Genomic DNA, 17,093 nt, shown 5'->3' with positions numbered 1-17,093 from the left:
GTCGAGGCTCTTGGTGGTCATTTTAAAGTCCGGTGCTCTCTTTGTGTAAATCTAGTCTAGAATGTCCGACCAAAGGTTCAGATGAGATGGAGGTAGAGGATGATTCACACTGCAGAATTAGAACAGTTTGACACTACTTTAACTTCCATAACTCAATCCCACATAATCCTGGGATTTGTAGCGTGGTGAGGTATTCAGCCTGGTCTATCAGAGAGCTCTGGTACCTCACCAAATTGGAAATCCCAGGATTTAGTAGGAAGGAGTAATGGCAGATAAAGTAGTGTCAAATCGCTTTGATTCTGCAGTGTGGATACTTTACTAGCGTGGTGGTTGGAGGATACTGAGAGTTGTAGTCCAAAACAGGTATCTTTCCCAAGCTCTATACTAAAAGTGTTGAGCCCCAGTGCTGCAGAGACCTCACAACATGAAAAAACATCATAAAATGTCTAGGTAGCCTAAAATTAACAACCCCATGTAGCATTTTCCCTAAAATCCATGTAGCATTTTGCTTAAAACATGTTCCTCTAAACTTTTCCTTTCAAGAACCTCTTTTTTAAAGAAAGAAAACTGAAGTCCAACTAAATTTAGATTTAGAATTTTTTAACCCACGATCCTCAAACTTTGTCCATACTAAATGGATCCATGTGATGTTCTGAGAGCCTTTCTATTTGTACCATAGGTTGTCACCCATCCTTTCCAAACTTTTGAACTCCAGATGAAGAAAAAGGGCTTTAAGATGGAAGTGGGACAATACATTTTTGTCAAATGCCCTGCAGTGTCCATGCTGGAATGGCATCCTTTCACGTTGACTTCTGCTCCTGAAGAGGATTATTTCAGCATACACATACGTGTTGTAGGGGACTGGACAGATGGGTTGTGTAAAGCTTGTGGATGTGATAAGGAACAATTCCAAGATGCCTGGAAACTGCCTAAGTATGCACCAAACAGAAAGTCTATGGCTATACTGGAAGGGGGGGGATTCAAATGCTTCACTGTTGACCTTGCAAACTTATGATCACTTGCTGCAGGTACAGCATGATTTTGTGCTTTAGGATAGAAATTAAAGTTACTAGGTCCAAAAAAAAAGTACACATGGGCTTAGGACATAGCCTGGGGTCAAACACAATTCATTTCCTGAACTAAACATAGATGGAGGTTCTCTCTATCTGCTGCTGTTTACACATTCTTCATCCAGCCCATTTCATCCCTGTCCCACTCACCCCATTTACACTGCCACTATGGGGGTCAGAGCTAGACTCTTGGCACTGGAAACTGGACATCAGGAGACACCCAAAGTGTTTGAGGAAATGGTGGGGCATGCCGCACAAAAGAAGAAGGCCTTTGTGGCAGGAGACAATGCAGACAGACAGAGATGGATAGGAAAGAAAGAAGGGAGGGTAGGAGGGAGGGAAGGAAGGAGGGAAGGAAGGAAGGAGGCAGTGGGCACAGCAGCAGTGTGGCAGATAGAGCCATTCCTAGCCTTTCTCTGGCTGATGAAGAGGCAAACCTGAGCATATTGGGCCCTTTTAGGGTATGGTAAAGCATGGCATAGATGGGTTGCTAGAAGGAGAGGAGAGATATCACATAGCAGCTGAGATGTATCTTTTCCCTCTTTGTCCCCCTTCATGCCAAAGACTGGGGTGAGGCACATGACAGTAAGTAGACACATGTGTCTGCCTCCTAGGAGAAATACCACTTCCAGTTCAATCCATCTATGCCTTTGAACAGTGTTCCATGCAATGGAGAAGAAGTGGGTCTTGCATAATTCTTACCAGCTGCCCACAACTATTAGAATGGTACTGTCAACATGTTATGATCAGTAGTCATAGTCAACCTGCCCTCATAATTAGACTGAGTTCTAACAATGATAAAAAAAAGACTGCTAAAATTCTTACACCATAATTCACAGCATCACAACAAAAGCCTGTCAAAGGTGACTTAATGTGTAGGTCTGTTTACCTCTGAATTCTGCATTGCAGTCAGTTTGTTCACAAAAGGGCATTGTTGAAAAGTTGGTTCAGTCTGGCAGCCTAGAACCTGCTTAACATAAGGTTAAGTTTACAGGCACTCAAACATGTAGTCCAGTTAACCCCTAGAAACAGATTACTACATGCTACTATCTTGTTGGAATCAACATGATTATGAACATTCCAAATTAACAGGCACTAACAGTTGTGATTGTTGGACCATCACAGTATGTATGGACCAATCACAGTTATTGTTGTCAACTATACATTTACTGTTGCAGAATAGCTGTAGATGGCCCCTTTGGTACTGCTAGTGAAGATGTATTCAGTTATGAAACCGTGATGTTGGTTGGAGCTGGCATTGGGGTTACCCCTTTTGCATCAGTCCTCAAGTCTGTGTGGTACAAATACTGCAATGATGCCATTAACCTCAAACTCAAAAAGGTAAGTTCTCAACATGTTACCAGTCTACAGCTATCATTTTGTAGCACTTAAGAGTGTGTTCAAAGAGGAATTGCAAAGTATATAAAGAGAAGCTCAGGTTGATTTAAATCTTTTTATGCAAAAAGGGCTCTTGAACAATGAAAATTTTATGTTCTCATTTCATGTGGATGCAGCTTCATACCTGCTTCCAGGAACAGGAAATGGAAAGCTGAGATTTAGCAACCTCTGCACTCCATCTCCTAGTGTGCAATATGTTTTTCTTAAGTGTTCATACACTGTGACTTCCAGTATTCTTAAACACACAAAGGGGTGATCTCTGAAGCAGCAAGATCTTTCAGTTTATGCACCAGTGCTGGATTGAGATGAAAGCCAGCAAAGTTTCATATTTGTCAACATATTTGTTAAGTAAATTATTTAAGTTATAATAACATCGAAAAGTTAAACTCATTCCTGTAATCTGTAATTGCATTCACCAATGGTCGTTCCCACCTATTTTTTCCATAAAGCAAATAGCATAGCTTTTATTTTGCCCAAGATGACTTCAGGGGAAAAAAAGATTGTTTGGGTGAGTGAAGAGTACCAAAGTGAAGTAAGGATTTAATTCATCTTATAGAGGACCTTGTTATAGTGAGAATGAAGGCTGGACAAACAAGCAGGGGTAGTGTAAAATAGCTGAAAAAATTATTTTTACTCTCCCAGAGCCAGCTTCCCAGAGCCTGGGAGTTATCCTTCATGCTGCAGGAGAGAGTATGTTTTCTCACCACACTTCCAATGTGCATATGAAATCATTTGAAATATTTCCGTGTCTGTCACTCCCAGCAATGAAAGTTTTCTAGGCTGTTACTGCAATCTTTTGAAAGTTACAAGTAATCCAGAATATTACCATAGATATCTTTTAAAGGAAGAATAACAAAAGAATGAAATTACTGTCCTAAATATAAACATATGCTCTGGTCATGTTTTTGTCTTTTGCTTCTAGATCTATTTTTATTGGCTCTGCAGAGACACTCATGCCTTTGAATGGTTTGCCGATCTCTTACAATCACTGGAGACTCAAATGCAGGAAAAGAATAATGCAGACTTTCTCAGCTACAATATCTATCTTACTGGCTGGGATGAATCTCAGGTAACCCACTTGCTAGAGCCTTTTCAAAGCAGTTAAGTCTTTGGGGGGGAAAGTGATATTTGAGTCTTCTTCACTTGTACGTGCATAATTTTTATCCCAACAGACTGGAGGAGAGCAAACACTTAATTAAACATGGAGAATGTAAGGTACTTCACTTAGGGCAAAAAAATGAAATGCATAGATATAGGATGCGGAACACCTGGCTTAATGAGACTATGAAGTTTATCGCACCAGGGATAAAACGTTCCCCAATGTGTTACAACATGCACGCGCGGGGGCACACACAGAGCATGATGGGAACCCAATGGGCCCCAGAACGTTAGTTTACTGCATGGCAGAACGTCGATGCCGCCACCGAGCATTCCCATCGGGTTCCAGGGGACGCCATTTCTGGGGACGGTTTCAAAGCATGCCCAGAAATGGCGTCCCCTGGAACCTGATGGGAACCCAAAGGGAATGCTTGGCGGCGGCAGCATTCCACCATGCAGTAAACTAGCGTTCTGGGCCCCATCAGGTTCCCATCACGCTCCGTGCATGCCCCCGTTAGAACGCACTGGGGAATGTTTTAACCCCAGTGTGATAATCTTCTACGATTCTGTGATTCTAATGCAACTGTACAATTGTAACAGAAATTTCAGGAAACTTAAACTTCTAGGTCTGGCAGAGCAAGGAATGAACAAGAGGACCTAGTAATATGAAAATCCATAAGTTTATTTCTAATTTGTCGACAAAGGAAACATGAACTCAGTGGAATTCAAAGTTCCAAAAAGCTGAGGCCTCGAACAAGACAAGGTGGCCTAATTTTATAGTCAATTACACAAAGAAGCTCCTTCTTCACATTTCATTGGCCAATTACAATTTAAACATATAGAATTCTTACAATCAAGACGTAGAATTATGTGTATATTAATAACTGCGTCATCACTCCTTACCCCTCCTTCAGGAATTCAGTAGCTTTCCTTCTAACCTTTACAGTTGCATCTCCTCATCTAAGTTGTGTGTTATGTCTATTTCTGCTGGTGCCAGCTCCTTACAGGTCATGATGCACTCTCTACACCTTTGCTCTAGTTTGCTAAGCCTCAATTTTAAAAAAACTATTTTTCTTTTAACCAAAGTGACTCCATCTTTCTATAGCTTTTTATTATAACTGGAAATTTCCCACTACACAATGACTAGTGTGAAAAGATAGACTACTACAATGATCAAGGCATAAAAACAGAAGACAACAACAAAAAAGCAAGAATGAGAAACCTCTTCCACAAAATCTGAGATGCCAGATGGATGCATGGACTCAATTATGGAGATCATAGGCATGAATCTACAAGACTTAAGCAGAGCAGTGAAGGACAGAGGGGCTTGGAGATGTCTCATCCACAGGGTTGCCATGAGTTGGAAATGACTCAAGGGCAATTGAATGAATGAATAAATTTTATTTCAGCCAACAGGCCATTAAACAACAAAGCATATATAAAACATATAAAACATTTAAAACATATAAAACCTATGGAAATAAATCTATAAAATAGATATTCATAACATACTCATGAAATATACATTTGTGTATATACAAAAGCGCTCTCAGATATATTGAATAATACTAAGCCATAAAACACAGAACCAGGGTGGGTATTTGCTTGGGTATACGAAATGCAAGAGACAAGACTGTTCATTTAGTTTGAATCATAATCTTACGTATTTTGACAGCAGAAAAAAGAAACTTTGCCACTGTTTCCATTTTGCTTTTCTTAGAATCATTTAGTAGGTACTCCAAGTACCAGCTATTTGGTCTGCCCGGAAACTTAAGCAGGAGGTGAGAAATTAATTTTAACCTCTCATCCTTATAAAAAGTACAAAAAAAATAGGACATGCTCTAGAGATTCAACAGAACCTTCGCCACAAGGGCAAACCCGTTCATGGTAAGAGGTTCCCTTGAAGCGACCCTCTAGCACAGCTGAGGGAATTACGTTAAATCTTGCTTTGGTGAACACGGCTTGATATTTTGAGATAGTCAGATTTTGCAAATAAAAAGCCTCCCTCTCAGAATTAAACTGTAACCCTAAACTAATGGGAGAACAGATAGTACGGGCAGAGGATAAGGAATATTGAATGTCAATACCTTTTATACGGCATGTCAAAATCTGCTGAACTCTCGATAGATCTTGTGTAATGAGAAAGTTGCTTGAGAAACCCATTCTCAACAATTTTTCCTGGATACTTTTAGACCAAAGGGTAGTATAGTTATCTTTCCTTACAAGTTGCAAAAATCCTGAATCAGGGCCCGCATAAAAAAGTTTCAGCCAGTACTTTAGGGCCCACGTCCAAGCAGTGCATTCAACTGAATGACAACCTGCTTCGAGACGTAAAATGGCTGATGGGACACAATTGGGTACTCCAAATAATTTTCGGAGGTAGGCTGAGAGAACCTGTTCTAGTGCTGTGGAGAAACCTAGGATCCAAATGGGGATCCCGAATAACAATTGTGGCAAAACCTTAGCCTGAAACACCTTCATTGCAGCGGGTAAAAATTGGTCTCCTCTAGTGTAGAAAAATCATACTAATGCCATGGTGCTATTTTTTGCTGACTGAATAATGGCAGACCTCTGAGATGTCCAGCCACAGGATGATTGGAATGTTATTCCTAAATACTTAAAGGTTTTAACTTGCTCTAAGCTATGTCCATTTAGAGTCCATTTGGATCGACTCTGATTTTTGGAAAAGACCATAATTTTGATTTTACTATAGTTAATGGTTAAGCAGTTTTCTTCACAATAGCCTCCAAAAGCTCTCAAGGGCAATTAACAACAACAACAACAACAACAACAACAAACCAATAAAAGCCGAATCATGAATGTGGAAGCAGGTTGTGCGACCAGCTTGTTAGAGCCTAAAGGCCTCAACAGACTAGCTTTATCCCACAGCCATTTGTAGCTGTATGTCTTTTAAACCTTTGTTATTCAGAATAAAAGGCAGATGTTACTGCCATTAGTGAAGGTAGGTTAGCATAGGAGTGAAACAGATGGGCGGCTTGGAGCAGCCTCTGGCAGCTCCAGCTGTGATCAACCAACGATTGGCCAGGGATGGCAGTGACTGGATGGCCACTGCTGCTGTCTCAAACGAGCCATCAGCAAGGAGCAGATTTTTGCTGCTCCTTTTGCTAATGGCTTCAGGCCGTCTTAGGCAGCCTCAGAGCAGCTTCCAGCCAATCTGGGGGCATGTGTCATCTGCACGCCACACCCCTGAAGCAGCCAGAAACTACACATTTTGGCCTGTCTCTTTTGGGCCATAGTAATCCTGAGCTCTCCATGTTTTTTGATTGTATATATTGTCAGAAAAAGAAAGAGAAATAGATATTTCCATATTTCCAAGGGAACATGCTCTCCTCTCTTTTTGTCTCTCCTATTAAACCTTCTTCCTTCAGAGGAAAAAAACAAAAATGACATATTTTAACTAGGATGCTTATTAATTTTATCTTTCTTAAAATGATGGCACTTCAGTGTTTCAGTTTTGCATATTGAAGACTAGTAATATTAAATATTTTGGGTGATAATCTATGACACTGTTCCTTCTGAACACTGTTGTGAGGCTTCTTTTTCACAAGAGAAATAAACCCTACAATTTATGGTGCATAGGGCTATTCAGTGCAGCTATGAGATAATTGTGGAAAGGATGTACAATTCATAACAGGATCATGAACAATTTTCTTTTAAAAAGAAATCTCAACAGACTATGGCTATGGTCCTCAGGGTTTCAGACCATTCATTGGTGGTAATAGAGTGGATATAGTAGACTGAAAAGGATTGATATGATGGTAACAGAGACAAATATGTCATTGTAGCCACTTCACCAGTTCTTCCTGTTCCATATGAGTATATTGGCTGCAACTCTATTGTTTTGCTTTACTCAGTCTGTCGTGTGTGTGTGTGTGTGTGTGCACGCGCGCCTTCATCTTGCTTGTCAACTTATGGTGACCCCATGAATTTCATAGGGTTTTCTGAGGCAAGAATACTCAGAGGTGGTTTTGCCACTTCCTTCCCCTGATACAAAGCCTATAGCACTTGATCTTCATTGGTGGTCTCTCATCCAAATACTAACCAGAGCTGACCTTGCCTAGCTTCTGAGATCTGGTACCTTTAGGGTATTTAGACTGTGCTCATCTGTTAGATAGACATGTTGCTCACCTGTAACGGGATTTCTTCTAGTGGTCATCTGCAAATAAATACAAATGGGTTCTACTGCACCTGCGCAGTGCTGCTCAGAACCTTCTGGAATCACTAGGCAAAGTTAACTTTGCAACTTTTTGGTGGTAGCTAAACCCATCCCTTATAAGTTCCCTGCCTTCTTGCTCTTTCCCCAGTTCCAAATTTTATGATTTGCAGAGACCATGAAGAAGAAATTTCTATATCATTTTGGAGGTACATCTGAGAACTTTTCCCCCTTAAAATCTCCCTTTGGTCTACTCTCACTCACTGCCATCTACCTCAGGCGCACCCTATAACATAGATATAGAAGGCCCTATACCTTTCTAATAAAGACATTTCCTTCTTTCTCCCAGGCTACTCATTTCACAGTGCATCATGAGGAAGAAAAAGATGTGATTACAGGCTTGAAACAGAAAACCTTGTACGGAAGACCAAACTGGGAAAATGAGTTCAAAACAATTGGAAGTCGGCATGCAAGGTAAATTTATTCTATAGTGTCTGCAGAAGATTGACTCCCATGTGTGTGACTACTTCTGTCTCATCATGTGTCCAGTAATGGACAAGTACAATTACTATTTGATTCTTTGAGCACTGCACTACACTGCTTGCAAGCCTGAAAACAGACAAGCATGTTCTTGATTTCTGCAGTGAAATCAATTGGAATTTAATATTAAACCAAAGTGTTTAACTCAGGCTCAGAGTAACATTGGTTTTAGTGAGAAACAGCTGTGACTCGATGCTATGGAATTCTGGAATTTATAGTTTTGTGAAATATTTAGCCTTCTCTTTCAGAAAGCTCTGATGCCATAACAGATTACATATCCTAGAATTCCATAGCACGGCACCATGGAAGTTAAAGTTGTGTCAAACTGCTTTATTTCTGCAGTGTGGCAACAACATGATTATACTTTTTGATGTATCTCATGGGAGTCTTTGAAAAGCCATTTAATAGGTTGTTTTTCTAGGCCAGTTAAACTCCCTCATTATTTTTACTTATATTATAATTCGTATGAAGCACCTGCAACACTATAATTTCTTTTGTCATCAGTTCCAGGATTGGTGTTTTCCTGTGTGGCCCTGAAGCCTTGGCTGATACCTTAAATAAAATGTGTATTAGCAATTCAGATGCTGACCCACGAGGAGTACACTTCATATTCAACAAAGAAAATTTCTGAACTTACCTGTGTCATAACGGGGGGGGGGGGGGGGAAGAAAAGCTACATTTTATTTGTATGTATGTATGCATGTACATGTAGAGTTCAAACACAACAGAGCTTACATTTGCTGTTGTAAACATCCTCTGTACTAGAATTTTACAAAGTGTTCCAGATATGCTTGCATTGCTTCTGCATCTGGTACAGCTCTGCCAAAATATTTTTTAAAAACTTACTTCAATTTAAATTGTTTTGGATTGCGTGCACACACACGCACACACTTAACTCAATGGGACTTACTTTTGAGCCAAAACACACAAGCTGCATGTTTAATTTCACATTTCTATCATCCATCATGAACTCTTTGGGTTGTACAAAATTATCTGTTGAACCTGAGGACACCTCTATCTGGTTATGCAGATAATCCTTAAGAAGCCAAAATCTGGCACTCATTTTCAAATGCTTTAATGATCACTTTGAAATCTCGCCTGCTCTTTTACACACACTTTTCAGTTAGAATAGAGAAAGCTATTCCTTCATTGGCCTGCCTCCCGCAGTGGCCCAAACTGGGGTTGCCTGGTCAGGTTTGTTCCATACCCTGTGATTTCAATACCAAAAATTGAGCTGAAGGTATGATCTCCTCCTAGGAAGTCATGGGAGGTCAGATATGGAAAATATTAAAAGGAAGTGATGTCATTAAGCATCAGAACACAACAAAAACATTTTTGATATTTGAAAACTACAGTAACAAATACTGCAACTTCAAGCAACAGCCTTACATGTCTGCTACAATGCTATTAAATAAAATAGTTCTAAGATAAAATACTATGTTTCAAACAACAAGCTTGATCTTGTTTCAAAGAAGGGAGGGATGAAGTAAGAGACAGATTTAGAAAAAATCAGGTCTACTCCATTCAGCAAGGTAATGACAACGCTACAACTTCGTGCAAAGGCAATTTCACTCTCTTCCTCTGACACCCCATTTTCGTGTATGTGTGTGTGTGTTTTCAAATCAACTGTCGGCTTATGGTTACCCCATGATTACATAGGGTTTCTTAGGCAAAATACTCAGAAATATAGTTCCTTTCTCAGAAAGGAACCAGAAAGCCAGTTTCTTCCTCAGAAATATAGCCAACAGTACCTGGTATTTGTTGGCTGTCTCCTATCCAAGTACTAACCCTACTTAGCTTCCAAGATCATTTCCCAACACTTTAGTTGTTCATAAGAAAGAAAGAATGATTGCTGTAATGTGATATATGATGCTTTGATTATAAGTGCATTAAATCAGAATTTTAAGCATTTTGACTCTTGGTCTGTGTTTATCCTTCTGGTAATATAAGTCTCATTCTAATAGTCTTTATAATTGTTGCTTTATTGCTTTTAAATTAGTTCCTTAATCTTAACAGGCAGTGCCAAAACAAAGAATGAATGCATAGCAAAGCCTTTTTTGGTGGGCCCTGTCTACAAGGCATAATGCCACCTCACATTCCCTTCTCCTCTCCATTCCCACCAATGACTCTGTATCTCCCTTTCCCACCTTGGCACCATGATCACCACTTCTGGGAGCAGAGTTCAATCCATTCCAGCTTCAGAATGGACTGAACAGCAACATGCAGGCTCAGCCAGCCTTTGCTTTGGCTCCTGTCATATGGCTGCTCCACTGTCACTCAGCTCAGCTGCTCAGCTTGCCTCCTCCCCAGAGGAGAACAGCCACATGACAAAAGCCAAGGCAAAGGTTGGCTGGCAGGCTGGGTCTGTATATTGCTATTCAATCCACTCTAGTTGCAAACTGGCAAGAAGAAGTAGGAGAAAAGTCTTTCCTCCTCCTCTTGCACATCTTGGGAAGGTTTAATGGATTGCATACAGTTGGCCTTCCACATGTGTGGATTTGACTATTTGCAGTTTTGATTATTATGCTCTCTCTAGGAAACGGTACAAACGGGTGCTTTATGGTGCCCTGGGGCCAAAACTAGGGCTCAGAACTGCGGAGCGACTGCATGCTCCCGAACCCTAATATGTAACGGCGCCACCAACATGGCAGCCTCCTGTCCACATGGGGGCCGCCATCATGATGCAAGCACAGCGCAGCATCCATACATTGTGGCTCCACACTTGCATCATTGATGTGCAACAGTGCACCAATGGTGCACTCATGGCATCCGCTGTGTGCACCAAAAAGAACCGCCTTTGGTGTGGAGGGAGGCTGTGTGGTCCCTGAGGAGCAAAAATGAATGCCCCCAGGCCACCCTTTCAGGACAGTCTGTCGAGCCCTTAAGAATCTCTAGGTCTTTCAGTGCAACTCTGCCAGAGGTTGACCATAGAGTTGTGCTGGAGGACCTAGAAGTTCTTAGAGAGAAAAAAAGCTCTCTAGGCAGTTGTATGTCCTCCACCACAATTCTATGGTCAGCCTCCGGCCAATGTTCTCCCTTGCACTGGAAGACCTGGAGATTCCCAGAGAAGTGTTCTTTTAGGTAAAAATAATATATTTTTTAATTTGTGTATTGTTGTTTTTGCACATTCACAAAGGTCCTTCACCCCTAACCCCAGTGAATGTGGAGGAACCACTGTAACTATTAATGGTTCAGTGTTAAGATACTTATCATTGTTATTATTGTTTTAAATCTTGAATTAAGTTTTGAGAGTCCTCAACAATGGCCCTTGAGGTCTCTTCCAACTCTATAATTCTATGAATTATGAATAAAGTGGATCTCTTATAAAGAAAAAGTTAATAACTACTGGCCTGAAAGAACAACAGAGAACATGTTCATTCTCACATAAATAACCGGAGTTGAGGCTTGGCATTTGTCCCAGAAAACTGGGGAAATCCCAGATTGAAAGATCTGAAAAATGTCCTCAGCTGGCAGGGCCGGTTAATGCAGCAGAACCCAGGTTCCTGAAGGTAGGAGTGAAACCTCATGAGAAGACTCATCATCTCATCCTTGAGGCTCTGGGTGGCACTGCGCAGGCATGCCAGACCCACAGTCCAGAAGGCGGAAAGGAAAGGAAGAGAGCAAAGACTCCAAGCAGAGGAGGGGAAGTGCTGCATCTGATAAGTGTGTGATGCTACTGCCTGAGGTGCTAGAACTTCACTTCCAAGCAGTTGCCAGAGTAGAAGGGATTCCCTCTTACTCTGGTGGCTGCTTGGGAGCTTCTTTCCACCCCATCGTAGGAGTGAAGAGAAAAAAGAAAACTTTTGTTATATTCCTTCTAAGCGGCTAGAATACAGGGGCATAGATTTAATTTGTGATGTAGAAATAATGCAGTTTGATACTGCCTTAACTCCCGTGGCTCAGTGATATGGAATTCTGGGATTTGTAGTTTTGTGAGCTTTGTGGCCTCTGCCACAGAACTGTTGTGCTCCAACAAACTACAAATCCCGCAGTGTAAATTGATGACAATATATACATCACCAACAGCAACAACAATCACTACTGAAAGATGCAATAAAACAATGTGAAATGTCAAAATATGGTGTGGGTCTTTTGGTGGGTGGGGGATGTCATTAGATGCCCAATCCAGTCCCATATACTTTTGTGGGAAAGAATTATGGCAACTCTACCTGAGATATCAAGTCTTAAAAGTAGTTAAATGGAGCGTTGATGGTAACTCTGCATATTTGGACTTTACAATGGTTCATGAGATGGAAGCCCAGACAACTAGATGTTGAGACCTCCACACAGATACAAAGTTAGCTGAGAAACATCAAAAAGTCCTCAATTCCTCTATCTAAACAGATGAGGTGGGGAGCCATGCCTGTTTCAAAGTTCCTTGTTTTACTTCTCTTTTCAGTCATGTAGTATTTTAATCTGTACACAACATTCTCATATGATTGAGTTCTAATGGACAGGAATATGACAAGTGAACAGGCACAATTTCAATGAATTAGGAAGAGCAAAATTCTTTTTTTCCCAACAGAAAGAGCTTTAGGTACTGGGGCTATTATAAAGATAAGATGCAAATTCAAAATGTATATCATAGAGTTTCAGCCAGCAAACATCAACAGAAATGAGACACATCAGCTGCCCTACACAAATTAAGAGCAAACCTTTGAGCATTTTATTTCTAAGTTAAGTTCCACCATGATCCTAAGAAAGTGTGCTTAACATTGTCGTTTCGGCCCCATTGAGCTCAATGGAATTTAACTCTCAAGAAGTACATAAGATTATAGTTAACATGCTAAGAGGGAGGACTCTCTATGCATGTCAAAATAACTCTTGTGAGGGTCAGTGAAGCTGTCTGCATATCTTGCTCCTTGTCAAGTGGGAAGGATTGCAATAAGAATGTGACCCTTCATGCAACTTCCTTCTTCATGTGATGTGTGATTAACTCATGAAATCAACTGTTGCAAAAAAATAAATAAAATAAAACAGCGGGGCTTGGAGAAATTACTTTTTGGACAACATTTCCCAGAATCCCCTGAGGGGACTCTGAGATTCTGCTGAATACAACTCTCTGTGTAGTTCTGCCTGGTTTCTGGTTCTTTGGGACTGTTTTGGTTATCACAGTGCAGCTTTCTGCTGCTGTGATTCACCTCCATGGCAAAAAATAAACAAACAAAATCCTTGTTGTGGGCTGGATGATCCTGGTGACCTTCAGTATGCAATTTTGCACCTGGGAGAAAGAAAAAGCCTTCACCTTTCTGGACCTTAGGCTCTTACTTTCTACTGGCTGTGAAGCTGGAGTTGCATGGTGCCCAGGAACCTCCCTATTCTCCAGCTAATGTTTGCTTCATGAAGTGCTCCCCAGCACCAGCAAGCTGGGATTCACAGTGGGTCATTGCACTGAGTACCTCCTTCCATAAGGGCCATAAACACTCATAAGCTGGTATAATATATAACAATGTATGTCACCAGTAGAATTCCAGCCACACACTGGAATTAGGGAATACACAATTATGAGTAGTTCCATGTGCCAAATGCAGGTTTGGTCTTATGTTTTATCCAGACAGCAAAGAGTTCAAGGAAAGTTGAATAGGTCCCATACCTCTGCCCTCCAACATGTCAGGAATTATTGTTATGAAATGGCTGTCTCGCTTTGCTTATTGGTACTGGCATTTTTCTAGAAGTATTTGTTTGAACCACTGAGGAAAGCTAGAGACTAGACTCAGTTGAGATTTTGGACTTATTCTCATGCATAGGCACTCTGTAAGAAGTTGAGACTTGATGTAACTCTTCATTCTTGCTTATCACTTTACATATTAAAGATTATCAGACCAGCACTTACTGTGGAGTAAGTGCTGGTAAATCACCTCTAGAACATTGAGGAAGCACGAGTGTATGAAAGCCTGGCATGCTTCCTAAACGTTCAGGGAATTGTTGGCTCCCCTCCAGCATCACTGAATCATTCAGGGAAAGGGAAATTCCTCTGAATGCAGTTTCTGTTCCCTATATGTAGCCAACATGGCATAGTAATTTGAGTGTTGGACTATGACTCTGGAAACTAGTGTTCAAATCTCAGTTGAGCCATGAAAACTCACTGGGTTACCTTGGGCAAGTCACACTCTCTCGGAGAATGGCAATGGCAAACCCCCTTTGAAGAAACTTGCCAAGAAAACCTAAGAGTAGGTTCACCTTAGGATCTCCATAAGTCTGAAATGACTTGAAGGCACACAACAACAACAACAACAACATACTGTATATGCAGCAGGATGCAGTCAATAAAACAAGTTGCAGATTGACAAGTTGGACTGAATTGCCTGCCTCTTAGAATGATTTTAAAACCAGTTTAACATAAACCACAATAAAAGTCTACAACCCAGCTAGAAAACCAGTAATCAAAAACTCACCCAGATGGGCATTTAGGCTGAAGGCCCTGCTGGTATATTTCCTCTTTCCCCTTGTAGGAATTAGCAATGAAACCAAGCAGGTGATGAAAGATCCCCTGTTGGTGTGTTAATTTCCAAACTGTAATTACATGAAACAACCACTTCCCTAAAGAAGAATCAGCAGGTGTTTCCTTGCTCTGTGGGTGAGAGTACACTTTCTAGTTCAATTTGCTTATTGCGAGAGCATTTTCTTCAATGGGCCTTATGGAATTTTTTTTAATACTTTAAATTTTTCATTTCCTGCAAGGACTTCATACATCGCTGGGTGTGTTTGTAGTTCCCTGTCAAGAGAGCAATAACTTAAACCATGCAGTAAAGCGACTCAGAGGAAGTATTTGTATTATTGGAGTATATTGTTGCCAAAAGCAAGGAGGGTGAAAGTGGTGAGTCTTGACTGTCTTCTCAATTATCTCCTGAGTTGTTGCTCATCTTAGCAATGGGACAAGGTGGCCCTAAAAAACCCCAGTCCTTGTCAGCACTGACATCCTACGCTGCCTTATTTCCTCAAAGCTTGAAGTGGCTGTAGGGCATCTAGATTATTCCTTATTGGCTTCTGGCTCTGAAGCAGCACTAGAAAAACTGAGGCTTTTTAAAAAAAATTCAGCTCCCAGAACCTTCTAACCTCCCATTAACTTTCCCAAGATTTGCTCTGGAGAGGATGAGGACCAGTTATCCCAGTTCAGCCTGGATTAATAAAAGAAAGAATTGGGCAGCATTCTAAATCAGAGAGTCAGACACACTGGTAGCACTCAGAACAGTTTTCTAAATTAAATAAAATTAAACCAGGCAACATGGTACAGTACTTTGCACAAAGGTGGGAAACGGATGCCCCTCCAGATGTTTTGGTCTGCAACCGAGAGTGTCATTAGGGGTTGCAGGGAGTTCAGAGTGCACCAGGTGACACCTCAGAGGGGTGTGAAAGTTCCAGGGGGCACCACAGAGATAGGAGTATTAGCGGTAGCAGCAGTGGCAGCGATGTGAACTCAGCCCATCACTGCTTCTTTTTGGGGTCACAGCGACCCAAAGAGACTAGCATTGTCAGTGAGGGTAAAAGTGGTGAGCCTTCATGTTCCTGCCACTTCTAATGCTCGTCTCTATAGGGTGCCCGCCCCCCCCCCCCAAAGTAATGAACAGCAACTGCAGGAATGTGGAGGTCTCAGTTCACCACCACTCCTTTTAAGACATCTCTTCTAGACACCCCAAAGAGATGAGCTATTAGCAGTGGTGACAGCAGCAGCAGCAGAAATGGAGAACTCAGAAGTTTTTTTAATACATACACACCTGTTTTGCTGGGGGGTTGTTAAAAAATTATCCACACTAGGTATTAAATATGCTAGGTACACCCCTAGCTGCAACTCCCATTACCTCTAGCCACCATAGCTAATAGTAAAGGATAGGGGGAGTTGTAGTCCAAAGCATATGGGAAACTAAATGATCTCCCCCCTTGAGTTTGAGTAGGAGTGGAGAAGTATTCAACTCTATACTAAACCATGAGCCTTTCAAGGCCTCTCTTGCCCTAGGGTTCTGAGGGCAAAATGAAATGGAAAGACTCATGTGTGTTCCTTGAAGGAAGGGTGGGATACAAGTGTAATTAATAAGTCATTTACTGAGATAGGGCCTTTGACTCTTGCAAACAACCACATCATTTTAGTCAATATGACATAGGTTTATAAAATGCTTCAAGGAGTACAGTCATGGAAAGCAAAAAGTATCATTTCCAGAACAGATGCATGGCTCTTATGCCATCTAAAAACAGCTTTTTCCACATTTATGATGGATCTTTTGCTTGCTAAGGTCTAATTAACTGGTACTGTATTGTTTTAAGAGCTGATGCCACCTATTGGTTAAATCATCTGATGTGCTAGAAGCGTCTAAAATGCAATTCTTTCCAAAGTGCCATCACTGGAAACGAAAATGCAAATGATAATGAGTAATTTTTCTAATTTTAGATGCTAATTTAAGCTAGAAAAACAGTGCTATGTTTCTCTCTATATATAAATCTACGTAACTCAAAATGCCTAAATACACTAAAGGCCCCAGATCCCATTTGGAAGCTAAGATGGGTCAGGCCTGGCTAATACTTGGAAGGAAATTGCAAGGGAATACCAGGTACTGTAGGCTTTATTTCAGAGGATGGTAATGGCAAACCAACCTTGAGTAAGAACTGTATGAAATTCTTGGGGTTACCATAAATCCCACAAGTCAATTGAAGACACATATCTTTTAAATCACACAGCTGATGAAAAGATACATGCTCAAGCAATGTTTTTATCTGTCTAGACAAGTTTAGTGAGTTGAAGATTTTTTTTTGAGTGATGATTATTATTATTTTTATTTTTTTGAAAAAAAATATCTGACACTGAACCAAATCAATAATTT

General features: G+C 40.8%; 1 protein-coding gene across 1 annotated transcript in view; it reads left to right on the top strand.

Moving 5' to 3' along the window:
• The window catches only part of LOC121927171 (cytochrome b-245 heavy chain), a 31,705-nt gene extending 21,526 nt beyond the window's left edge, over positions 1 to 10,179 (top strand). The window contains exons 9-13 of the mRNA XM_042460781.1: positions 680 to 933; positions 2,249 to 2,411; positions 3,391 to 3,537; positions 8,090 to 8,214; positions 8,785 to 10,179. Of these exons, the coding sequence (XP_042316715.1) occupies positions 680 to 933; positions 2,249 to 2,411; positions 3,391 to 3,537; positions 8,090 to 8,214; positions 8,785 to 8,911 (816 nt within the window). The 3' untranslated portion in view covers positions 8,912 to 10,179. The remainder of the gene's footprint in view (positions 1 to 679; positions 934 to 2,248; positions 2,412 to 3,390; positions 3,538 to 8,089; positions 8,215 to 8,784) is intronic.
• The last annotated feature ends 6,914 nt before the right edge of the window (positions 10,180 to 17,093 follow it).

This window comes from Sceloporus undulatus, chromosome 3, assembly GCF_019175285.1.
Source record: "Sceloporus undulatus isolate JIND9_A2432 ecotype Alabama chromosome 3, SceUnd_v1.1, whole genome shotgun sequence".
Lineage (NCBI taxonomy): Eukaryota > Metazoa > Chordata > Lepidosauria > Squamata > Phrynosomatidae > Sceloporus > Sceloporus undulatus.
This window is presented reverse-complemented; position numbering and strand designations above follow the sequence as displayed.